Source organism: Pristis pectinata, chromosome 26 (genome assembly GCF_009764475.1).
Source record: "Pristis pectinata isolate sPriPec2 chromosome 26, sPriPec2.1.pri, whole genome shotgun sequence".
Lineage (NCBI taxonomy): Eukaryota > Metazoa > Chordata > Chondrichthyes > Rhinopristiformes > Pristidae > Pristis > Pristis pectinata.
The window spans coordinates 31,247,155-31,273,208 of NC_067430.1; the positions used below are offsets into that span (position 1 = coordinate 31,247,155).

At 50.1% G+C, this 26,054-nt stretch overlaps 1 protein-coding gene across 1 annotated transcript in view; it reads left to right on the forward strand.

The window, feature by feature from the left end:
* Positions 1 to 2,328: 2,328 nt before the first annotated feature.
* The window catches only part of LOC127583277 (uncharacterized), a 136,942-nt gene continuing 113,216 nt past the window's right edge, over positions 2,329 to 26,054 (forward strand). The window contains exons 1-5 of the mRNA XM_052039062.1: positions 2,329 to 2,535; positions 8,977 to 9,114; positions 11,292 to 11,472; positions 13,799 to 14,046; positions 17,450 to 17,550. Coding sequence (XP_051895022.1) covers positions 2,454 to 2,535; positions 8,977 to 9,114; positions 11,292 to 11,472; positions 13,799 to 14,046; positions 17,450 to 17,523 — 723 coding nt within the window. The 5' untranslated portion in view covers positions 2,329 to 2,453 and the 3' untranslated portion in view covers positions 17,524 to 17,550. The remainder of the gene's footprint in view (positions 2,536 to 8,976; positions 9,115 to 11,291; positions 11,473 to 13,798; positions 14,047 to 17,449; positions 17,551 to 26,054) is intronic.

Genomic DNA, 26,054 nt, shown 5'->3' on the forward strand with positions numbered 1-26,054 from the left:
AATGGTTGTGTTTAACACAATTGACGATCCACTGGTAACATTAGAGCTAATTTTGTTCTTTAATTAAAACCACAACTTTAGCTTCAACATTACACTGCAGCAAAACCAGCAATCCTTCGCCACACATTCTAGTCAACAGAGCACAAGTTGGGGAAGAGATATTCTGAACTCCTGGATTTTAGGTTTAACATGTAGCAGAGTAAGTGTCCAGTTGTGTACATAGCAAGTGCAACACAACACAGAACATTCCGTCTATCTGGTCAATGTCTGGGCTCCTACCCCTCACCACCTCCCTCCCACCATCTTGCCGCCTCTGTCTTTACTTATTTACCCAGCAGCTTCCTTCTACACCGATCACCAGAACCGCTCTCTGTGCCAGCAGGTGTATAATATATTTTAACTGCTTCCTGAGTGAAATTCATTGGAATATTAGGGACCCACTTATTATTTGTGAGTTCTAGTTTTGGACTCCCCGGTATGTGGAGTAAGTCTGAAATATTCACCATGGAGATGGGTTAACGCAGGTGAGGAATGGGCCATTGTGCACTGGTCCCATCCTAACCCACCTCCCTGCACTGGGTCTCAGCTCAACCCAAGTCCACACCCACGTGCTGTTGAAAGTTGGGAGGGTTCCTGCTCCCAACCTTCCCAGGAGTGAGTTCTGGCTCCCATCCTCCCTTCCCTTCCCTCTGGTTCTTTGGTTTTTGACCTCCAGTTCTCTGGGGGAGGGAGAGGGGCAGAGGAATTGCAATGATTCACAACTGGGAGATGAAATTCCCCTTATCACAGCACTGGAGTTGGTCCAGACGTTCTGCAGGACCTCGATCCAGAGGAACGACTTACACCAGAGGCTGAGATGGGTGAATCCAGAGTCTGGAGGGAGCAGCAAGGTGGAGCTGATGCCAGCTGGGTGGTTAATGAATGGCCTCCTCCTGTTCCCATCTCCAGTGGTAGGGCCTTGGATGTCTGCACAGACTGGGGGGGGGGGCACCATGTAACCCCCAGAGGGAGAGGTCTGAGGTCTCACCCCAGAGCCTGCGCCCCTGACAGTGCTGCTCTCAGTGTTGCTGGGGATGGCCAGTGTGTGTGGTGGCAATGTCCGGCCAATGCCTTCCCCCTAACCCCCACCCCCAGAGGTGTCCAGTCCAGTCTCCTTCCCCCAGTCCGTGTCCAGTCTCCCCAACCCCCCACCCCCCGGAACTTGTGTCCAGGACCCCCTTCCCCAGACCGTGCCCAGTTCCCCCTTCACCCCGGGACGGTGTTACCCCCCGCCCCGGACGGTGTTAAGCCCCCTCCCCCGGGACGGTGTTACCCCCCCCCGGACGGTGTTAAGCCCCCTCCCCCGGGACGGTGTTACCCCCCCCCCCACCGGACGGTGTTAAGCCCCCTCCCCTGGGACGGTGTTACCCCCCCCCCCCCGGACGGTGTTAAGCCCCCTCCCCCGGACGGTGTTAAGCCCCCTCCCCCGGGACGGTGTTACCCCCCCCCCACCGGACGGTGTTAAGCCCCCTCCCCCGGGACGGTGTTACCCCCCCCTCCCGGACGGTGTTAAGCCCCCCCCCGGACGGTGTTAAGCCCCCTCCCCTGGGACGGTGTAAGCCCCCCCCGGACGGTGTTAAGCCCCCTCCCCCGGGACGGTGTTACCCCCCCCCCCCCACCGGACGGTGTTAAGCCCCCTCCCCCGGGACGGTGTTACCCCCCCCTCCCGGACGGTGTTAAGCCCCCCCCCGGACGGTGTTAAGCCCCCTCCCCCGGGATGGTGTTACCCCCCCCCCCGGACGGTGTTAAGCCCCCCCCGGACGGTGTTAAGCCCCCTCCCCCGGGACGGTGTTACCCCCCCCCACCGGACGGTGTTAAGCCCCCTCCCCCGGGACGGTGTTACCCCCCCCCCACCGGACGGTGTTAAGCCCCCTCCCCTGGGACGGTGTTACCCCCCCCCGACGGTGTTAAGCCCCCTCCCCCGGGACGGTGTTACCCCCCCCCCCACCGGACGGTGTTAAGCCCCCTCCCCCGGGACGGTGTTACCCCCCCCTCCCGGACGGTGTTAAGCCCCCCCCCGGACGGTGTTAAGCCCCCTCCCCCGGGACGGTGTTACCCCCCCCCCCCCGGACGGTGTTAAGCCCCCCCCGGACGGTGTTAAGCCCCCTCCCCCGGGACGGTGTTACCCCCCCCCACCGGACGGTGTTACCCCCCCCCCACCGGACGGTGTTAAGCCCCCCCCGGACGGTGTTAAGCCCCCTCCCCCGGGACGGTGTTAAGCCCCCCCCCCGGACGGTGTTAAGCCCCCCCCCCCGGACGTTCCGCGGCCGCTGTGACGCGGGAAACGGGCACCGAATGGGGCGGCTTCAGAAGTCAACAGGCAGCGGTTGGTCGGGCGGCGGCGGCGGAGATGGAGCCGGAGCCCCGGGACCGGGTCCGTCCCCGGGCCGCCGGCCGCCCCTGATCCCGGGACCATGCGCCCCCGCCCCCGCCTCGCCCTCCTGGCCGTCCTCGTCCTGAGCTCCGCCACCCACACCCCCGACTCACCGCTGCGAGGTGAGCGCCCGGGGGGGGGGGGTGGCGAGTGGGTGGGGGTGGGGGTGGGTGGTGAGTGGGGTTGGGTGCGGGGGGTGGGGTTGGGTGCGGGGGGTGGGGGTGGGTGGGTCGGGGTGAGGGTGGGGGTGGGTGGTGAGTGGGGTTGGGTGCGGGGGGTGGGGTTGGGTGCGGGGGGTGGGGGTGGGTGGGTCGGGGTGAGGGTGGGGGTGGGTGGTGAGTGGGGTTGGGTGCGGGGGGGGGGGGTGGGGGTGGCGAGTGGGGTTGGGTGCGGGGGGTGGGGGTGGGTCGGGGTGGGGGTGGGGGTGGTGAGTGGGGTTGGGTGCGGGGGGTGGGGGTGGAGAGTGGGTGGGGGTGGGTGGTGAGTGGGGTTGGGTGCGGGGGGTGGGGGTGGGTGGGTCGGGGTGAGGGTGGGGGTGGGTGGTGAGTGGGGTTGGGTGCGGGGGGTGGGGGTGGAGAGTGGGTGGGGGTGGTGGTGGGTGGTGGGGGTGGTGAGTGGGGTTGGGTGCGGGGGGTGGGGGTGGGTGGTGAGTGGGGTTGGGTGCGGGGGGTGGGGGTGGGTGGGTCGGGGTGAGGGTGGAGAGGGTAGTGGGTGGTGATGGGGTGGGTGGGGTTGGGTCGGGGTGCGGAGGGTGGGGGTGGGCAGGGTAGTGGCTGGGGGTGGGGACGGTGAGGTTGTGTGGAGGGTGTGGGGTGGAGAGGGCCAGGGTTGGAGTGGCGCGTTGGACCGAGTCCCCGCCACCTCCAGACCACCGGGAGGATGGGGTCCTGTCCCTGGAATGAGAATGAACCTCGTCTGTGGGGAGGGGGCTACAGAATAGGAGCTGGAGGGACTCGGCGGGTCGGGCAGCATCTGTGGAGGGAAGTGGACAGTCAGCGTTTTGGGTCAACACCTGGACTGAAAGATCGAGGGGAGATAGGCACTGGAGGGGGTGTGGCAGGGCTGGCAGGGGACAGGTGGATCCAGGTGAGTTGGGAGGGTGGCAGGGAGGTGATGGGAGGGGACAAGGGGACAAGGGGAGGATGGTGGAGCTTGGGGAGAGCAGTTGGGACCGGGGGGGGGGGGCGGGGAGTGGGGCTTGTTATTTCTCACTTTCCACAGTCGGGCAGGGTAGAGCATGAGGAATAACAGAAGCTGGTCCGAGAGGTTCCGCGGTAACCGTGGGGCGGGGTGGTTCACCTCGGAGGTGGCAGTGAGCCGTTCTCTTCAAAACAAGACAATTACTGAGAGTGCGAACAGGCATAAACATGTTCTGATAGTGGTGGTTGCAGGAGGATGTGGACTGGGGCCTGAATATTGAAGGGCATGTGACGTCTAGGGAAAACAAATAAAGCCGCAGATAGAACATAGAACTGGCCCTTCGGCCCACCATGCCTCTGCTGACCGTGATGCCAATTTAAACTGCAGATCTGCCTGCACGTGATCCATAATCCCTCCACGCCCTGCCAGTTCATGTGTCTCTCTAACAGCCTCTTAAACGTCACTATCCTATCTGATTCCACCACCGCCACACCCCACAGCATCACGTTCCAGGCACCCACCACTCTCTGTGTGAAACAAACACTTCCTTAAATCTCCTCTAGACTTTCCCCCCCTCCCCTTAATCCTATGTCCTATAGAATTTGACATAGGGAAAAAGATGTTGTCTACCTTACCTGTGCTTCTCATAATTTTATAAACTTCTATCAGGGCTCCTCTCAGCCTGCAAAGTTCCAGAGAAAACAACCCAAGTTTGTCCAACCTCTCCTTATAGCTCCTGCCCTCTCTGGTCCAGGCAGGTTAGTGCCACTAATGGTAACTGTTGAGAACATCTATTCATTTGCTGTTGACTCAACAGGCTGGGTGTCAGAACACTCTACGCAAAAGATGTATTTGACTGTGTGTTTCGATGTACATGTGACTAATAAAAATATCGTATCTCTTTTGTGACCAGGGCGCATACGGCAATTTTCCACATGGTTGGGTAGACGCCAGTGATGTAACTGATGTAACAGTGTGGCCTGGAGTTCAGGTCATCAGTACTACAGCTAGCACATTGTTTGATGCTGCAACCTGTGCTCAGTTGTTCTTGGGTACTGCGTGTAGTGAATGGAACTGGCTGGAGACTTATCCTGTGATGGTGGGGTCTCGGGAGAGAACTGAGATGGGTCATCGCCTCAGCACTCCTGGCTGAGCATGGCTTGTCTTGCACGCTGGGCCCTGCTCTAGGTGGGGGGACGGCAATGTTCTTGGGGTCTCCTCTTCCCACACTTTTTAATTGTCCACCACCATACAGGACTGTGGAGCTTTGGTCCGATCTGTTGGACAGGCCCAAAGCTGAATGGGCTCCTTCTGTGCCATGAGACCCTCATCAAATGGGCCAATAAAGGCAGCAACTAACCTCTGAAATCCTTTTCCCAAATAAGATTTCTTTATTAGTCACATGTACATCGAAACACACAGTGAAATGCATCTTTTGCATAGAGTGTCCTGGGGACAGCCCACAAGTGTCGCCACGCTTCCAGCGCCAATGTAGCATGCCCACAGCTTCCTAACCCGTACGTCTTTGGAATGTGGAAGGAAACCAGAGCACCCGGAGGAAACCCAAGCAGACATGGGGAGAACGTACAAACTCCTTACAGACAGTGGCCGGAATTGAACCTGGGTCGCTGGCTCTGTAATAGCATTATGCTAACCACTACACTACCACGCCTGCCTCAACAAAATTTGCTAGCCTTACCAGAATCAGCCACGATTTTATTGAAACGCAGACAGCCCCGAGGGGTTGAATGGCCTCTTCCTGCCCCTAACTGGTAATTGGTTTATTCTTGTTACACGTACCGAGATACAGTGAAAAGCTTTGGTTTGCCTGCCATACAGACAGATCATGCCATACATAGGTACATTGAGGCAGTAAAAAGGAAAACAGAATGTAGAATGTAGTGTTACAGTTACAGAGAAAGTGCAGTGCAGGCAGACAATAAACTGCAAGGACAAGGTAGATTGTGAGGTAGATTGAGAGATTAAGAGTTCACCTTTGGCGTATAAGGTATGAGGTCCATTCAAGAGTCTTATTACAGTGGGATAGAAGCTGTCCTTGAGCCTGGTGTTTTAAGGCTTTTGCATCTTCTGCCCAATGGAGGGGGGAGAAGGGAGAATGTCCGGGGTGGGTGGGGTCTTTGATTATGTTGGCTGCTTCACCAAGGCAGCGTGAAGTGTAGACAGAGTCCATGGAGGGGAGGCTGGTTTGTGTGATGCACTGGGCTGTGTTCACAACTCTGCAGTTTCTTGCAGTCCCAGGCAGAGCAGTTGCCATACCAAGCCGTGATACATCTGGATGGTATGTGTTCTGTGGTGGTCGTGTTTGCCATGCACCAGGTTTTGCTGTGAACTCAGCCTGAACGCTCCAGGGAAGGAGTGCAAGGAGCAGCTCTTTTAATCATCTCGTGTTTGGAATGTCAAGGGGCCATTCAGGGAAAGCTTTCGACCTGTTACATGCCCACTGACAGGGAGAGAGAAAGCACTTCTGCTGCTTGGGGAGTGTGGGACTTGGTCAGACTCTGAACATCAGAACCTGGAACTTCAGGAGTGAAGCTCAGAGACACTTCCACACCCAGAGGGTGGGAGGTTTGGAACTCTTCCCAGGATTGACAGTCGAGGCTGGGTCTGTCATTGACTTATTGGTCTCATTGAAGGGCAGAACAAGTTGGATGGGCTGAAGGACCTCCTCCTATGCTGATGTGTTTCATCCTTGTGGATGGCGGATGCAAACTGTGAGTTGCAGACTAGAAAGTCTAACCCACGTAGAGACATAGAGAGCAGAAACAGGCCCTTCGGCCCAACTCATCCATGCCGACCAAGATGCCCATTTAAGCTATTTGCCCGCGTTTGGTCCATATCCCTCTAAACCTTCCCTACCCACATGTCATCCCAGTGGACTCCAACTCCAGTGTTATGTTCATTAGAAAGCAAAAAATGCCAAGTTCCACACCTAGCAGGAAGGAAAGTGTAGGAGCAAACTTCACTTCCAGGAATGCCCACCTTGAAGATGTTCTCATCTGCTCTCTGGTGCGAGTTCCCCTGTCTCTTTGCCTTCTTCACCCTCAGTGCTTTCTTCCTTCTTGTCTTCGATAAGATGTTGACCAACACTCATTTCCACAGGCACATTTCTTTCCTTAACAAATGTCTTCCCTGCCAACTCACCCCACATAGGTTTCAACTCAAAGACCACCCTTCAGAATTCAGACCCACCCTAGATCACAGGTGTGTTTAAGCTATCCAGCATTTCTCGAGGCAGTGTTCTCATTGCATCCTGAGGTCCATGCTTTATACCATGCATCGCTACATGCATGCTCCTGACCTCTCTCTGGAAGCCAAGAAAGCTCAGCAGCGCCTCTACTTCCTCAGGAGGCTAAAGAAATTTGGTTTGTCCCCTTTGACTCTCACCAACTTTTACCGATGCACCATAGAAAGCATCCTATCTGGATGTATCACGGCTTGGTACGGCAACTGCTCTGCCCAGGACCGCAAGAAACAGCAGGGAGTTGTGGACACAGCCCAGCGCATCACGGACACCAGCCTCCCCTCCTTGGACTCTACCTCTCGTTGTCTTGGCGAAGCAGCCAGAATAATCAAAGACCCCACCCACCCGGGACATTCTCTCTTCTGTTCTCTTCCATCGGGTAGAAGATACAGGACCCTGAGGGCACGTACCACCAGACTTAAGGACAGCTTCTACCCCACTGTGATAAGACTATTGAACGGTTCCCTTATACAATGAGATGGACTATGACCTCACAATCTACCTTGTTGTGACCTTGCACCTTATTGCCCTGCACTTTCTCTGTAGCTGTGACACTTTACTCTGTACTGTTATGTTTTTACCTGTACTACGTCAATGTACTCTGTACTAACCCAATGTAACTGCACTGTGTACTGAATTGACCTGTACGAACGGTATGCAAAACAGATTTTTCACTGTACCTCGGTATAAGTGACAATAACAAACCAATACCAATACAATAACTTAGTTCTGACAAAGGATCTTCAACCTGAAACACCAACTGTTCTCCCTCCACAGATATTGCCTGACCTGCCGAGTGTTTCTAATTGTTTCAGATTTCCAGCATCTGCAGATTTTTGACTTTCTAGCACCAACCAACAGCTGTCTTCATTATCTGCTTCTGGACATGGGACACCAACAGCTGGACATGGAACATAAACATCTTGATAATGAACACAAACAGCTTAGTGCTTTATCTGCTTCTGGATGGACAACCTTTGATAATAGAAAGTTTGAGAAAATACTTTTCTTAGTAAAATACTTTTAAAAATTGAAAATCTTATGATCACTGTATTATCCCAAGTTAGTTGGGACAATGTAAAAACAGAATGCAGTGGTGAAATCATTAAAAGCGTTACAGTTGCATTTTAGAAGTCAGATCTGAGGGCTGTGCTCTTGCCTTGAGTCAGAAGTTTGATCAAATCCCTGCAAGACTTCAGTGTAAAGTGTAGGCTGATTCTCCAGCAGAGGGTTACACTATTGGAGGGCCACTGGGCCATGGAACTAAATCCCATCTCAGGCACTGTAAAGGAATAATCCCAGACTTGTGGAAGAAGAGCAGTGTTATCCCAATATTGTGGCTGGTCCTGTTTATTTCACATTCTGGCTCTCGACACACTGCTGTGTGTGGACCTCGCTGCTTGACAACAGCGGCTGGGTTCAAAAACTACTTCAAAAGCAAAATGCTGCAGGTGCTGGAAATGTAAAATAAAACACAAAATTCTGGAAACACTCAGCAGGTCAGGCAGGATCTGTGGAGAGAGGGAGAGAGAGTGTGTGTGTGTCAACGTTTTGGTTTTGGTATTGGTTTATTATTGTCACTTGTACCGAGGTACAGTGAAAAACTTGTCTAGCATACAGTTCATACAGATCAATTCATTACACAGTGCATTGAGGTAGTACAGGGTAAAAACAATAACAGAATACAGTGTAAAGTGTCACAGCTACAGGGAAGTGCATTGCAGGTAGACAGTAAAGTGCAAGGTCAAACAAGGTAGATTGTGAGGTCAAGAGTCCATCTCATTGTATAAGGGAACTGTTCAATAGTCTTATCACAGTGGGATAGAAGCTGTCCTTGAGCCTGGTGGTACGTGCCCTCAGGCTCCTGTATCTGCCTGATGGGAGAGGAGAGAAGAGAGACCTGGGTGGGTGGGGTCTTTGATTATGCTGGCTGCTTCACCAAGGCAGCGAGAGGTAAAGACATTTCAGATCCATTTCAGGACTGTTGAAAGGGCACTTTGCTGTCTTCTCTAATATTTCCTGAGAAGGATGTGAAAGGTGCTAGAGAAATGAAAGTCTGTTTGCTGGCAGTCTGGGAATGAAATGTGGGAGATTCCTGCAAACTTTAAACCTTCGCTCAGTTGCAGGAATAAAATCTAATTATAATTCCTTTGTTTTGCAGATCCGTATCAGGATGAATGTTATTACAGGAAAATCTTTTGTCACAAGAAAGCAATCTGTAGGCTGGACTTGGTGACCCAGCTGTTTTACTGTCAATGCCTGCCTGGATATACTGGTGATGGAATGAATAACTGCCAGGGTGAGGTCACCACGCTGAAGGCAGTCAGTGTACTTAGTGTATTAGTCAATAAAATGTTGAATCCTTTTTGGTTAATAATAATGAGAATCAAAATACCGTGGGTGGGCATCTGAAATAAAAGCTGAACGTGCTGTGGATATACAGCAGGTCAGGCAGCATCTGTGGAGCTAGAAAGAGGGTCAACGTTTCAGGTCAATGATCTTTGACCAGAACTGGGAAATAAAACAAGTTTTACCTTGCCAAAAGGGGGAGAGTAGTGAGAGGTAATGTGAAGGACGGTGCTGAGGCAGAGAGCCGGAGGAACTGACTGATGCTGGTGGTGGTGATGGCAGAGAGAGGGTGGTGACTGAGGAGCTGGAGACATGAAACCTGAAATACCAACAAGAGAGGGGGACAAACAGCTGAGTGTTGGCACCGTGAGGCTCCAGACTGGAGATGCCAAGTATCTGAAATTGGAGGTGAAAATCTATCTTCCAGTTTTGTGCCTTACCCTGAACTATCAACTCCTTAACACCAAGGAAACTGGAGTTCATCAAATAAGTTAGTCAAATCTTTGAGTTGGGGAGAAAGTTATGTGGTAAACATTGTCTGATGCTCTCAGGTAACTTTCTGAAGAAGGGTCCTGACCCGAAACGTTGACCGCCTGCTTTTCTCCACGGATGCTGCCCGGCCCGCTGAGTTCCTCCAGCATCATCGTGTTTTTCATCTAGATTCCAGCATCTGCAGTCCTTTGTTTCCCTTGGATCTGCAACAGTCCTTTTGGCTAAAGAAAGATTTCTGCAGAGGCGTTTGTGACCTCTGGTTGTCCCAGTGAGCAATGAATTATTGCTGGAGACACAAGAGACTGCAGATGCTGGAATCTGGAACACAAAATAAACTGCTGGAAAAAGTTGGGGGAGGAGGGGTGGTCAGGCAGCATCTGTGGAGGCAGATGGATGGTCAATGTTTTGGCCGAAGCCCTGAACACCTTGATCATCCTTTTCCCTCCACAATTGCCGCTTGATCTGTGGAGACATTAACAACATTTAAAAGACTCTTGGACAGGTACAAGGATAGGAAAGGTTTGGGGGGATATGGACCAAACATGGGCAAGTGAGACTAGCTTAGGTGGGAATCTTGGTCGGCATGGACCAGTTGGGCTGAAGGGCCTGTTTCCATGCTGTATCACTCCATGACTCTGTGATCTGCTAATTTCTTCCAGCAGTTTATTTTTTGCTACAATGAATTATTGTTGGGGTGGTCACAATGTAGGAAAAGCATTGTGCAGGAATGTTGAGCCATAGCTCAGTGGGCAGCCCTCTTCCCTCTGTATTGGAAGGTTGGAGGTCAGGTCCTGCTTTAGGGACCTGAGAACGACAGTCCAGTCTGATGCTCCACTGCTGGTTTTCAGATGAGATGTCAACCGAGGCCCCATCTCTCAAAAATCTCATGAGGTTATTTCGAAGAAAAGTAGGGACATTGTACCTAATGTCCTCTCAATATATGTCCCTTAGCATTGACACCTTACCTGGTCACTGTAACATTGCTTTTAGGTGGACTTCTGCTGTGCACAGATTGGCTGCTGTAGTTACAACAGTGACTGCACACCAGAAGTGCTTCATTGGCTGTGCAGTATTATGGTATGTCCTTAGGGTGTAAACAGTGCAGTATAGTTGCTGGTTTTCTCATCTCGTATTGCAGAGTGAGATTCCCAACACTCCTCAGCACCTGAGCTCAGGAAAGCTGTTTACTGGCCAGCAGAACTGGAGCTGCAAACAGTGCACCTGTGCCATTAGAAGCTGGGCTAAGATTCTGACGTTCACTTTGGAAAGGGTGTCGCTGGCTCAAAGGCTGAGGAGGTCCATCCTGACTTTGATCCAGGATGGCAGATGTTGGAAATCTGAACACAAATCAGGAAATGCTGGAGATGTTCAACAGGCCAGGCAGAAACTGTGGAGAAAGATGCAGAGTGATCGTTTCGGTTTGATGACCTTTCACCCGGACATCTCACCACAGGTGCTGCCTGACCTGCTGGGACTTCCCACCATGTGCTGTTTACTGACTGACTTTGAACCTGAATCTTAGAATTGTACAGCCAGCAAACATCATGCTTGTTAACTTTAGCATAAGAAATCCAAACTGCACGGTGTGCAGGAGTTGATCCTCACAGTTTGCTTTTGTTTTGTTTATGTGTGCAGAACCTGAGGGCCTGATTACAGTGTCGGATCTGGGAAGCTGCAGCAGAACAGAAGTCCAAACTTGCCTCATAACAAAACCAGTCGGAGGAAACATAACCTTCAGTGTCTCTGTGTCTGGTTATAAACCGGAGCACATTGCTTGGTTTAAATTTTATGCTTCTCAAGGACCAATTTTTCACAGGTATACAGGCTGCAAAGGAGCAGGTGAATAAACCACAAATTTATACCAACTCGTATTTTTCTTTCCCCATTGGATGGGATGTCCAATGTAGCCTAGAGGGCATAGGGTTAAGGTGAGAGGGGAGAGAACTAATAGGAACATGTTCACGGGGTGGTCAGTGTATGGAGTGAGCTGCCAGAGGAACTGGTTGAGGCAGGGACACTCCCCCTCCCACACTGACATGTCTCTCCACGGCCTCCTCTACTGCCACGTTGAGGCCAGATGCAGGTTGGAGGAACAACGCCTCATATTCCGCCCTGGGAGTCTCCAACCTGATGTCATCAACATTGATTTCTCCAACTTCCGGTAACCACTCCCCTTCTTTTTCTTCTCCTCCCCCCCCCCAACTCCTTTGTCGGCCCTTATTCCTGTGGCTCCCTTCCCCCGCCTTGATGACCTGCCCATCTCCTCCCCTCCCCTCCCCCATCCTTTATTCCATGGTCCACTGCCCTCTCCGACCGGATTCCTTCTTCTCCAGCCCTTTGCCACTTCTACCCATCACCTCCCAGCTTATTACATCTCACCCCCTCCCCCACCCACCTACCTTCCCCCCCTCACCTGAACTCACCTGTCCCCTGCCTGCGTGTGCTCCTCCCCCTCCCCCCACCTTCTTATTCTGGCTTCTGCCCTCTTACTTTCCAGTCCTGATGAAGGGTCTCGGCCCAAAACATTAACTGTTTATTTCCCTTCATAGATGCTGCCTGACCTGCTGAGTTCCTCCAGCACTTTTTGTGTATTGAGACAGGTACATTGACAACATTTAAATGACACTTGGACAGGTACATGGATAGGAAAGGTTTAGAGGGATAGGGGACAAACGTGGGAACATGGGACTAGCTTAGACGGGAATCTTGGTCAGCATGGACTGGTTGGACTGAAGGGCCTGTTTCTGTGCTGTGTGACTGTACTTAATTCATGGTATTTTGCAAAGTCTACTCTCTCAGTGCCAATGGGGCTGTGATTGGTGATATGGTCTTCATATCAGGATAACTAAAAATTCAATTCTAGAATAATCAGAAAGCAAAATCTACAGATGCTGTAAATCTGAAATAAAAATACTCAGCAGGTCAGGCAGCATCTGCAGAGTGAAGTAGAGTTAATGTCTGGGGTCACCGACCTTTCATCCTGATTTGTGGATCTTCCAGCTGAGCCGTCATGAAGTGTTGCCGTAGTATGTGCTCCAGTGGATTTCTTTGCTCATGCTACAAGCAAATGTGTTGCTTTAGTTTCCCATGTGGTCTCTTGCCTCTGGTTTAGGATTCTATCACTGGATCCTTAGTGTAGAGAAAGGATAATCTCCCATGAAACCGGCACTAACACAGTCCCCTCGGTCTAAAAGTCTGGAAATCTTTAGTGATCCCAAAATTAAAACTGAGCCCTTGGGCCAAATACCAGGAGACTAAAAGTTGATTTATCTATTTTCCAGCTGTGTACCATCCAGGCATGAAATTCAACAGTACTTCAGTTCTGTAATCTGTTTAATCTTGGAGCAGATTGGCTGAGTGATCCTGGGGTGTGGGAGGGGAGAGTGAAGGCTCAGAGTTCCACTGGGGGTAATGAAGGAATTGTGGCTGCTGATGGAACTCCTGGGTGCTTGTTTATGTTGATTCAAAATGGCTTTGGGTATATCCTGATGCAAAAGTGGCAGAAAAACCAAGAAACCAAGACCAATCCATCTTCGAGAACAAGGTCCTATCAGCAAGGCCACCTTCACCGTCCTGGTGGTACCCAGCTCATCCGATAGACCCTCTAAACCACAAGCAGAGCGAGTCTGAGCTCTGTTCTGCTAACGTGGAACCAGGGGCTTGGGAAATGATCCCCTGCCATTGCACCCAAAGGGAGGAGGTGTGGAGCTGGAGGTGAAGACTGGGAGCAGTGGGTGTGTGACTAATGCAAAAATCAAAACCATTCCCTGTTAGCGTTGGACTCTGCCTATCAGGGCAGGTCTGGAAAAATGAAAAAAATCCACAGCAAAAGGTAAATGATCTGGTGATGAGCTGTTGCAGCAGAGATAATGGCGGTAGGGTGGTGGTGGTGAAAGAGAGAGAGAGGGTCACTGAGGGAGCAAGGTGAGAGATTCAGGTAAAGAAATATCTTAAGGTACGTCTTTGTCAGCACACTTGTGGAATTAGTGGCTCACATGAAAACCATGTCAAAGTTTAACTGGTAAAATGTTGAAAGGGAAAGTGATAGAAGGTTGTGGAAGCCACACACCCAGCATTAACTGGTTGCACCACGTGATTTGTTCCTGGGATGTAGTTCTAATGCTGACCATCTTTTCCCACAGTTACAGGAGAAGACTGACTCCTCCTGCTGAGCTGCTTCCCGGGATTCTGCTGAAGAGCCGGAACCTAGCCATGGAGCTGGTCAATGTCAGCGAGGACGATTTCTACCCCAACAGGTTCTGGGTCGAGTTTGAAAGCGAGATTTTTAAACAGATGGAAAGTGCAATAGAACCATATGATGATGCCCCATTTGAGTTACTGAATCCCACACGGATACGCTATTATTTTGTTCTTGACAGCCCTCCGATTGGTAAGAACAATTCTGTCCCATCCCACGTTTATTGGGATCAAACTTAGTAAACCAAAGCAGAACTGTCCATCCCAGTAACTGAGGATACTGAGAAACACTGAACACAGATGAGAAATGAAACCCAGTTGTTAATTAACTTTTAGTAGAATTTAAAATACTTTCAAAATTAGTTTTATAGAATTTGAAATAAATGCAATAGTTTATCAGCTCACAATGTGTCATTTTTGAATTCTCCAGCAAACCAGCTGCCAGGAACTTACCAGGAAGCTGCTCCTCTGCATTTGACTGTTTCTCAATGTCTCTGAATCAGAATCAGATTTGTTATCACCGACTTACATGATGTGAAATTTGTTGTTTTGTGGCAGCACTACAATGCAAAAACTTTTAGAAGTTCTTAAACATGTTTTCCACTAAAGCCTCGCCAGAAAAGTTTCCCAAATTTGTCTCACAGCTCACTTTGAGAAGGAGGTAAATTGACAGTTAATCTTGCAACTAATTTCAACAAATTTTTTTTTAAATTGTCCACTGAATTTTTATTCACAAAATTAATTTTGATTCCTTTTGTTTACTTCCTTATTTTTGGTTATTATTGAATATTGCTGACTAGCCGGTTAAAACTTGCTTTTTCATAAGTCCTTGAGAGTTTCTCATTGGTGCTGTTTCTGATGGCTGAGTGTGGGCTGGAGGTTCGCTCTGTACGTCTACCTAAGCCCCCATTTCAAAGACTAAATGTGAACCCAGCTAAAACTGTGCTGCCCCTCTCCTGAGCCACACCGAGGGTCAGTGAGCACCCGTTGACCCTGTGCTCACTGACTCACACCAGCTCCTGGCTATGTGACGCCCTGATTTAAATATCCTCAGCCTTGTGTTCAAATCTCTCCTCGGCCTTGCCTCTTCCTGCACTGCTGTCTCCTCCCCCTCTCCAGCCTGTGTGTCCCTCTACCAAACAGCAGCGAGGGGTGAGGGAAATGAGGGTGGGGAGGGGTTGAAGAGAAAGAGAGAGTGGGGTGTGGAGAGAAGGGATGGGGACAGAGCAGTGTTACAGGCTGCAATGGAAGCACTTGGTGAGTTAGATTTCTGCCTCTAAGATGATTACATCTGGCGTATGGGGGGGGGGGTGAGTGAGGGTGGTTCTAGATAAAACAGGAAATGCCAGTGTTGGGGAGTGTGAACCCTTTCACACTTCCTACATGGACGGGAATGTTCCAGGTTTGCTGGCTGCTTTCTGCCAGTGATTTTACACACTCAGACACGAGTACAGTGGTAGAGCACAAACCTACAGTGGTCCCAGTGCACTGACACTGTTGCCTGTCTGCTGAATCAGACTGGGTCCAGTGTAGGGGCAGCAGATCCAGTGGGTGCAGTGGAAAAGAGGGAGCCATCTCCATTTTTTTCTCGAAAGATTTGAAGGGGACCTGAGGGGCAACTTTTTCACCCAGAGGGTGGAACAAGCTGCCAGAGGAAGTGGTAGAGGTGGGTACAATTACGACATTTAAAAGACATTTGGACAGGTACATGGATAGAAAGGTTTAGGGGGATATGGGCCAAACGCGGGCAAATGGGACTAGCTCAGGAAGGCGACTTGGTCAGCGTGGACCAGTGGGCTGAAGGGCCTGTATCTGTGCTGTATCACTCTGACTCTATGACTCAATTTTGGTAAAAGTTGAATTATTTTAAGTATCCTTAAAATTTTGGGGTTTAGATTTAAATTATTGTAATTTAAAAAACATTAACCTTGATTTTTAATTGTATTTTGATGTCTTAATTATTCAGACATACTTTGCCAGGTTTGACAGCTGGCTAAACTTGAGAGGGGTGGGGATGGTGGTTTAGACAGTTGTCAAACTTTTCTCAGCAGTGTTGTGGGTGGCACATTCCGGCCCACCCATGTGTCCATACTGCATTGTGGAAGGACTCGTCACTGATCAGGGCTTTGACGTTCAGGATCTGGGAGTCCCAGGGGACACCGGAAATCACCAAAGGTAAATACAGACTCTGTAGTTCAGTGGTGAACAAAAGGGGACTGAGCACTGTAGGAAGTGTTACGCCCGCATCCAGCGTTAGGGGTAGTATTGCCCTTTCTTATGTTACCACGAGGAAGAAGAGAGGCTCAAATAAAACCTGGTTAAAAGTGGAAAGGACAGGAAGCATCATCTTCAGTAGATGGGTTTAGGGGTCAGAGATTTATAGTGATCTTGTTGAGTTTATTTACATCTATCTCACTGGAGAAATGGGTGGTGTGAAATATTTGGTTGTGCAGATGTCTTACTTGGCATTAATGAAGACTTCTTGTTCTTTAGATATTGGAGAATATTTAATAGGAGATATTGTCCAAATGCACATAACACCCTACTTGGCAATCTCAGAGACAGCGTTTGTTCGATGGTTCAAGGAGCCCTCCGAACTCTCACAGTTTAGGGAAAATGTCAGTGTATTAGCTGGTGGAACTGAGGGCATTTTAATCAATGGGATCAGGTAAGACTAAATTGAAGATATGAAAAGATAGCTGAATATGTCAAAGTTGAGTTTACTGTCAGATGCACAATTCCATGTGTGCATGGGTGCAATGAAAAACTTACTTGCAGCAGCACCACGGGCACAGAGCATCATATTAGCAGCATTCACAAGAAGAAACATAAATTCAATATAAACTATACATGATTTTTACAAGAAAGAACATAATTAGAACAAAAAACAAAGTACATTTAGAATATGTACAAATCTATTGCACACCCTTGATTTAAATTTGCAGCATTCAATTGAATACAAGCTCCAATTCATTCTGCAAACTCTTGTTTTATGAACGTTTACTGTCTAACTGTTTGGGTGACCACATTATTCCTACAGAATAAATTTTGGGAAATCTGTGAAGAGACATGTCAGTTGTATCACTGATCTGCTCTGATTACAGCTGTGGCTCAGTCCATGAACAGAGCTAATCGTACTGATGGGTGAACACATTTTATTGTGCTCTTATCAGGACCTTAGTTGACCAGAATGTAAATGCTGTCACAAGGAAGCACAATGCTGTACAATTACACCCTGCATCTGACTCCAGGCTCCTGCTGACACCTCTTTCCTGCTGACAAGTGGTTAGAAATCCAAGGGGTTGGCTGACTGGAGATTGTGATTTAGTCTATGCAATGTTTCATGGAATTTAATTGGAAAGTGTGAGATTTCCCACAAAGCCATAGAGTGGGCATCCACTAGCTAATGGGAAGAGTTTGATTATGACCTCCCTGTTTCAGCCGATGGAGACAAGTGTCTTAGTCACTGAATCCACCTACTACCTGCTGTTATCTTCAGAGAAGAATACCTGCCACCTGACTGGCGTATCTCACCAACATTACAGTTCTCAACACATTGCTTACTTTTTGCTCTTAATATTATCTGTAATTTTCAGGGACGAAGAATTTGGCCACATCCGCGCAGTTGTTTATGATTTTACAGAGAAAGTCCCTGGGAAGGTGGCTGTAGCACAAAGACTGTTTGAAGTCAGGAAAGGTATGGAAACTGGTTCCATTCCCCTCATTTCCACATCTCGTACTGACGAGGATGTGTACGTGGTGTGATTCAGGCAACCACTTCAACAAGAAGAGTGGATGGGCTGAATTGTGGTGTGTTCCTTTCATTATAATCTTCTGTGTATTTTACAATTACACACAAAACACAAGCTGTGTTAATCTATCCACTGTGTGAAGTATCCACTGTGAACCTTCCAGACCCAACCTGGCCCATCCCCTCTACACCTCCATAATCTGATGTCATCCAGAACTCTGCCACTGAGCCCCATTCACCCGGCACCACTGTGCATGCCGACCTACATTCCGAGACCTGTTTGTAAATCTGTCCATGGTCTCACTCCCCCTTCCTGCCTCCCTAATCTCCTCCAGTCCCACAGCACTCTGCTGTATCCACACTCCCTCCTGATCATCCCAGAGTTTAATCACTCCGCCACTGGTGGCCATTTCTTCAGCTGCCTGGGCCCCCAGCTCTGGGGTTCTCTCCCTAAATCTCTTCCCTCTTCTTTCAATACTTCTTAAATCCTGCCTTTCCAACTCGGGTTATATCAGTCAATTTTTGTTCAGTTGTCATCCCCAGCAAGCTCCTTGGGAGTGTTTTGCTAAATTAAAGCTTTTGTAAAATACAATTGTTGTTTTCTTGTGGGGATATTTGAGATGTTAACCAATTATTCTCTAGTGGTCATGTCAGCTGAAGGATAAACGTTGGTGGAGACACCAGGAGAATATTGAACCCTGCTTAGAGACTGGTGGTCTGCCATGGAATTTCTGGTGGTCTCTCAGACAGGGTTGGCTTTAGGATGATGTCTCATCTGAACTTTCCTCAAGGAACTGCAGCTTCCATTACTGCACCAGACATTATCCTGACCTTGTCCTGGAGTGGAAATTAACCCCTTAATTTGCAAATCCTGTCATGGCCTGGATTAGAGGACTTTAGATATGAGGAGAGGTTGGACAGGCTGGGCTTGTTTTCCCTGGAGCGAAGGAGGCTGAGAGGTGATCTGATGGCAGTATAAGAGCCATAGATAAGGTGGACAATCAGAATCTTTTCCCCAGGGTCGGAGCATCAAAAACGAAGGCAGAGGTTTAAGGAGAGAGGGAGTTTTAAAGGGGATCTGAGGGGATGTTTTACACAGAAGGGGGTTGATATCTGGAACGTGCTGCCAGGGGAAGGGGTGGAATCAGGTACAATCTCTACATTTAAGGGACATTTAGACAGGCATTTAACTAGGCAAGGTGTAGAAGGATATGGTCTAATCTGGGCAAATGAGATTTGTGTAGGTGGGCAAAAGCTTGGCATGGAGGTGTGGGCCAGAGGGCCTGTTTCTGTGGTGTGACTGTAGGACTCTGACCCAGGAAGGGTATGACGTGGGCTGGATCTTAACCCAGTCACGAAAAAGTAAAGGAGTTTTTCATCACTGTTCATTTTAATTTGTTTCCACGTTGCATGTTTCATGATTAATGTTGATAGTTTCTATAACCACCATGTTACAGATGTTCTTAATCTTTTGATGGCCTACAGACGTAACGAAGACCTGTGCAGAGAGCATTAGGAGCACTCACAGCTGCAAATGCAATGATGGGTTTGAAGGGAACGGTGTTCACTGCTTGGGTGAGTATTTTCCTGGAGTGATCCTTGGATAGAATCAGAGAATGATATGACACAGAAGGAGGTGATTCCCCATTGTGCTGCCCAGACCACTTTAATCCCTCTCCCTTGCCCTCCCCTTCACTTCAGTTTTTGTACCATTCCTTTTGGAAAGTTCCTGTTGATTCTCCCTCGCAGGCAGCTGGTTCCTGGACACCACCACCCTCCACATCCTAACCAGCCCCTTCTGTTCCCTTGGGTTCACCTGCCAATCACCTTATATCTACGTTCCCCCCCGATGTTACTCACCCTGAGACAGTTCCCTTCATCATTACATCAAAGTCACTCCAACAAACCTGGTCCTCTCAGCAGAAGACAGCACACTCACTGCCCTCCCACCAGTGAATGGAGCGAGGATTGTGGAGCCTCAGCTGGTCTCTAGGGCACTAGGAGACTGAGCAGTCACATCAGTGCTGTGGTGCATTATTGTGTCATCAGTAATGACAACGTGCTGATATGCATCATCTGGGGAGAAAAGTTGAATGTGTTTTCAGGGTTTGACCAGGTTTATCCAAGAACACCGTGGGAGGTGAGAGAAGAAATCGCGGGAGCCTTGGCTGAAATATTTGCATCATCGTTATTGATGGGTGAGGTGATGGTAGACTGGAGGGTGGCTAACGTTGTGCCTTTATTTAAGAAGGATGGCAAAGAAAAACCTGGCAACTACTGTATAACATCTGTGGTGGGTAAGTTACTGGAGAGGATTCTGAGGGATAAGATATACGTACATCTGGAAAGACAGGGGTTGATTAGAGGTAGTCAGCATGGCTTTGTGCGTGGGAGATCATGTCTTACAAACTTGATTGAATTTTTTTGATGAGGTGACCAAGAAAGTCGATGAGGGCAGGGTGGCAGACATGGTTTATATGGACTTCAGTAAGGCCTTTGATAAGGTTCCACATGGTAGGCTGCTCTGGAAGGTAAGATCGCATGGGATCCAGGGAAAGCTGGTTAATTGGAGACACATGAAAAACACTCTGATGCTGGAGGAACTCAGCAGGCCAGGCAGCATCCGTGGAGAAAAGCAGGCGGTCGATGTTTCGGGTCAGGACCTTTCTTCAGGACTGAAGATAGGAAAAGGGGAAGCCCAATATATAGGAGGGAAAAGCAGAGCAGTGATAGGTGGACGAAAGAGGGGAGGTGGGGTGGGCACAGGGAGGTGATAGGTAGATGCAGGTAAGAGATGGTGATGGGCAGGTGCGGGGGAGGTGGGGAGAGCAGATCCACCGGGGGATGGGTCACAGGTAAGGAGAGAAAGAAAAACAAAAGGAGGCCAGGAAAGGGAAGAAGAGAAGAAGCCTGGCGGGGGGGGGGAGGGTGTGGGGAAGGGGGGTGGGGATTTCCTAAAGTGGGAGAATTCAATGTTCATCCCATTAGGCTGCAAGGTTCCAGACGGAAAATGAGGTGCTGTTCTGTTTGCGCTTGGAATTCTCCCGGCAGTGGAGGAGGCCGAGGACTGACGTATCAGTGATAGTGTGGGAGGGGGAGTTGAAGTGACCGGCTCCTTGCTCCTGCACTCTGTCCGTAACCGCGGACTAGGTGACCGTTTTGCAGAACGCCTGCGCTCTGTCTGTAACCGTGATCTGCATCTCCGTTGCCAGTCACTTCAACTCCATACCTGTGAGCCATCTCCCGGTGGATCTGCTCTCCCCACTGCCCCCACACCTGCCGATCACTATCTCTTACCTGCATCTACCTATCAGCACCACGTGCCCACCCCGCCTCCCCTCTTTTGTCCACCAGCATCGTAGTGTTTTTCATCTAGATTCCAGCATCTGCAGTCCTTTATTTCTCTAATTGGATACACAATTGGCTTGACGGTAGGAAGCAGACGGTGATGGTGGAAGGTTGTTTCTGGGACTGGAGGCCCGTGACTAGTGGTGTGCCTCAGGGGTCGGTGCTGGGCCCATTGCTGTTTGGCACAGTTAGTAAGTTTGCAGATGACACTAAAATAGGTGGAAGAGTGGACAGTGAAAAAGGTTATTAAAAATTACAGGGGGATCTTGATCAGCTGAGTAAGTGGGCCGAGGAATGGCAGATGGAGTTTAATTCGGATAAGTGCGAGGTGTTGCATTTTGGAAAGTCAGATCCAGGTTGGACTTTTACAGTGAACGGCAGGGCCCTGGGGAGTGTTGTAGAGCAGAGGGACCTTGAAGTACAAGTACCTGCTTCACTGAAAGTGGAGTCACAGGTAGACAGGGTGGTGAAGAAGGCTTTTGACATGCTGGCCTTCATCAGTCAGGGCATTGAGTACAGAAGTTGGAAGGTCATGGTGCGGTTGTACAGGACGCTGGTGAGGCCGCACTGGAGTATTGTGATTGGTTTTGGTCACCCTACTGTAGGAAAGATGTTATTAAACTGGAAAGAGTACAGAAAAGATTTACAAGGGTGTTGCAAGGACTTGAGGGACTGAGTTACAGGGAGAGGTTGGACAGGCTGGGACTTTATTCCTTAGAGGATAGGAGACAGAGGGTGATATTATAGGGGTTTGTAAAATCGTGAGGGACATAGATAGGGTGAATGCACTCAGTCTTTTCCCAGAGTTGGGGTATTAAGAACTAGAGGGCATAGGTTTAAGATGAGAGGGGACAGACTTAAGAGCAACATGACTGGCAACTTATTTTACACAAAGGGTGGTATCTGTGTGGAATCAGCTGCCAGAGGAAGTGGTTGAGGGAGCTACAATAACAACTTTTAAAAGACAGCTGGACAGGTGCATGGATTGGAAAGGTTTAGAAGGTTATGGGTCAAAGGGTGGGAAATGGGATGAGCTGGATGGGGCATCTTGGTCGGCATGGACCAGCTGGGCTTAAGGGCCTGTTCCGTGCTGTATGACTCTGTGGAATGAGAATTTTTACCACATGAACTTATCTCGCAACGATCCTTTAGTTATTACCCACTCTCACTGACACTATTTCCAGCCTTCTCTGTTTTTATCTCGGGTTTCCAGTATCTGCAGTATTTGCACTTGGACCTAACTCGTGGCAAACAAGTGTTTTGGCAGTGTTCTGTGGGTAGGTCAGGAACCCACTCTGGGAGTGCTTTAGAGCTGGGGAGATGTGGTCAGAACGGATGGCTGTTGGGCCTTGATTCAGTCACAGTTGGTTGTGAATGAGGTGCACGGGTCACGTGTCAGGGCCAAGGTGTTGTATCTGGTTCTGGACCTCATTAACATGTCCAAGGAGTCAATGTCTCCATGATACTCCACGTAACGGTTCCTTGTGTCCTGTGGCTCACCTGCACACTTTGACTCTTCCTTTTGCCTCCTTATTCCTCTCGACAATCCAATCAGCTTTAATTTCTACAAGTACTAAGCCCACAGTTGTCTGGTTTAATATATTAACACCACCCCACTCTGTGCTGCGCTCCCAGCTGTGGGGAACCTGCCCTTCCCTTCTGTGCTGTCAGCTGGTGTTTTCTCAACTTCCCTGCCCTGGTTTCTGTTACTTCACTGAAACCTGGTCAGTGCCTTTATCTTCAACAACTGTGTATCCACAGCAACAGGACGAGGCTGTTCGGCCCCTCTGCTTGCTGCCCTATTCACTCATACTGTGATTTGTATCTCGGCTTCAGCCACCCACCTTGGTTCCACAACCTTCACCTAAAGATATCTTAATCTCTGGTTTAAACTTTTCCCTGGAGGTCCCCTCCCCCCTCACTGGCTCCTTCCCTCCCCTCCCTCCTCCCTCCTCCCATTCGTCCCTTCCTCCTTCCCTCTGAGGGAGGAGGGAGGGATGGATTGGAACTGGATGGACGAATGGCTAGCGTGGGCTCCATTGTTATCCTGTGCATCTGTGCATCTAACCCCATGGTTTGATTCTTTTCAGCCCTGGTGTGTGCATGGGGCCCCCTTGAAGGTCAAAGCCTCCACCCTGTGGTGCAGCCCAGAACTGAGCACTGCCCCTCCCACGATACTCCCCCAACAGCCACCCCTCTCCACCCCTCCTCCACTGACCTCACTATCTTCCCCCCAAAAGGTCAGCCCTCTCTTCTACCGCTCCCTGCCCCCACTGACCTCACACTCTCCTTCTCATGGTGTTTCCCCTCCCCCTAGCGGTCTCCCCTCCGTCCCCGCCCCCCCATGGGCTCTCTGTTGTTTCCCCTTGGGTGGAGTTGAGAAAGGAGCTGCTGGTTTTGAGGCCACCTTAATAAGGTCCCCTCTGTCACCCCAGAACTGAGCAGGGCAGGAGGAAATATTCCCTGGATTTATTGTCATGTGACAGACAGTTTGTCCACTGCCTGGGATTGACTGGTACACCAGTGATGGTGGACAATGAAGCTGCTGAGCTGAACACGGCCACTAGATGGGGAAAACTAACTAACTTTGTCCGCTGTTGTTACCAGGATTGCAGCCGGCATAGCCCAGGCAGTATGGCCAGCGGATATGTCCCATACCAGGGCTGCACCCAGCCCAATCTCCGTACCCTTCAGTCCCCCCCTCCCTCCTCTCTCACGTAGACTGCAGTTGCCGTCGTAAAGGCAGTGGTTCACCTGGTCACCAGAGGTGGACGGGTCTGGAACGAGAGAGTTGGTACAAACCTGGGACCCCCTCCACAGCTGGCGATTGTGAAGAGTCAGCTGTGCCTTACACCTGAAACCGATAGATTTCTGTGAAGCAAAAGGCACTGAGGGAAGTGAGGCTGAGCCGCGGACCAGCCGTCATCCCTTTAAATGATAGGACAGGCTCGAGGGGCTGAATGTGCCTGTGAGCCTGTGATCGGTTATCAGTGTAATTCCATATACACAATGCGTTAATGTAGCCTGAGTTTGAACCTAATTTTGCATCCTCTGCCTCTATCGTATGAGATATTAACGAATGCACACAAGGAATGCCCTACAACTGCCTCCCAGAAGCGACTTGCGTTAACACCCTGGCTCCTACAAGTGTCAGTGTGAGGAGGGATATGATGGAGACGGCATATTTTCCTGCATAGGTGAGGATTCTCATTGTCCAGACGAAATGTTTACCCGTTTCAACTGTGTTATGGAGCTGAGCCGCTGACACACTGCTGTGTGGGAGCAACCATGTTTTTCACCCCTTTATCACAGCCCAGCACTGAATGAGTTAAACACCTCAATTCCATCCTGATCTGTGCTGGAGTAACTTAGTTTTCTAAAGTTAGGGAAAGGTAAGGTCACCCAGGGATCCCCAACTCGTGCTCAACACTGACAATAAATGTCTCACTCTGCTGATTTTCGATGCCCATCCACAGCCTGGTAACATCAGGTCTCAGTTTCTCCTGTTCCGCGGTTTGACGTCTGAATATTCTTTCTGAGGCAGGCTCTGTGTCTGAATTTGTACTGGGTTGTTTACGCACCCTTGAGTTTAATTGCTTCGCCGTCGGTGTGAATGAAAGTTTGCAAACACTCTCAGAATTAGCCCAGCGATGAAATGCTGCAAGGTTGAGATTCAGAAGGTGAATGGCCAGGAGCTGGTTTTGGACCCTGAGATGGGGCTGAGGTGACATCATTGGCTCTCCCCCAGGTATCCCAGAGCAGGGGAATGCATGGGCAGGAAGTCTGGTTTGGTCTAGGTCCTCTCTCCCTAAGGCACTCGCTCACCCAAACTCACAGTCACTGTCCCTCCCCACCCAGTTCTCCCACAGACTGCAGGGTCTCACATCTCCTAATGGTCCAAGGTCCAAGTGATTTCAGAATCCCAGGACCCACCCAGGCAGCCAGGTATGGGCTGGCTTGTCTCTTGTCTTTGCCTGGACCAACCAACAGGACTGTGTCCCAAACTGAGGATCAGTATCGAAGTCCTTTGACACAGACCATTGGGGATGAATCCCTGCTCACCCTGTGCCCCCGAATTTCTCAGGCAAGGATCTTGGTAACTCCAATGAATTTGATGTCCTTCATTGTGTCCCATTTGATCGATCTGTCCTTTTCACAGATGTCGATGAGTGTCTCCTGCAACAACACACCTGCAACCCAATGCCTTTTGTATCAACACCCTGGGATCCTTCATGTGTGTTTGCCAGACTGGGCATTTTGGCGATGGAATCCATTGCGTGGGTAAGGAATGGTTTGCCAGCAAATTGAACTCGTGTTCTGATCGCTGATCAATGCAGAGATCTTGCAGCCGTTGAAGGGAGGAAGGGCGGGGTGAGGCGCTGAGTTTGAGTGTTGGCCCGCTGTTGTTTTGAGCCTGATTTTGAATCCCACCCAGACTGATGGTTTAAGGTAACCAGTGGGTTGGAAAGACCTTCCTGAAATGAATTGCAACATCGTTCCCGGAGAATCTATATTACAGAACTGGGTTTAAATGAACATTAACAGACAGCCGCTGAGAATCCATTGAGAAGATAGGGTCATCATTCATGGTGCAGCGGGTGATGTTCAGGGGGCTGCCTTCCCTGAGCTGCCCCTCATTGACTGCTCTGGGGATAAAGTGTGACTTCTGCCCTGGTCTCAGGATCTGGCTTCAACAGCCCACATTGGAGCAAGGGATTTGAAGGGTCACCTTTCCAAGAGCAATTGGCATGATTCCAATCACAGTTTCCACCTCCTCTACCTTTGCCTGATGTGTTAGCTCACAAAGTTGTGACTTCTCTTTGAAAGCAGCTCATAGGCTCTGTAGAGCTCTGGGTCATTGAGGTGTGGTGGGAGTCACATCCTGGTGCTCTGGGTCTGAAGGCTTGGTGGGAGCCCCGTACCCCTGGTGCTCTGGGTCTGGAGGTTTGGTGGGAGCCCCGTACCCCTGGTGCTCTGGGTCTGGAGGTTTGGTGGGAGCCCCGTACCCCTGGTGCTCTGGGTCTGGAGGTTTGGTGGGAGCCCCGTACCCCTGGTGCTCTGGGTCTGGAGGTTTGGTGGGAGCCCTGTACCCCTGGTGCTCT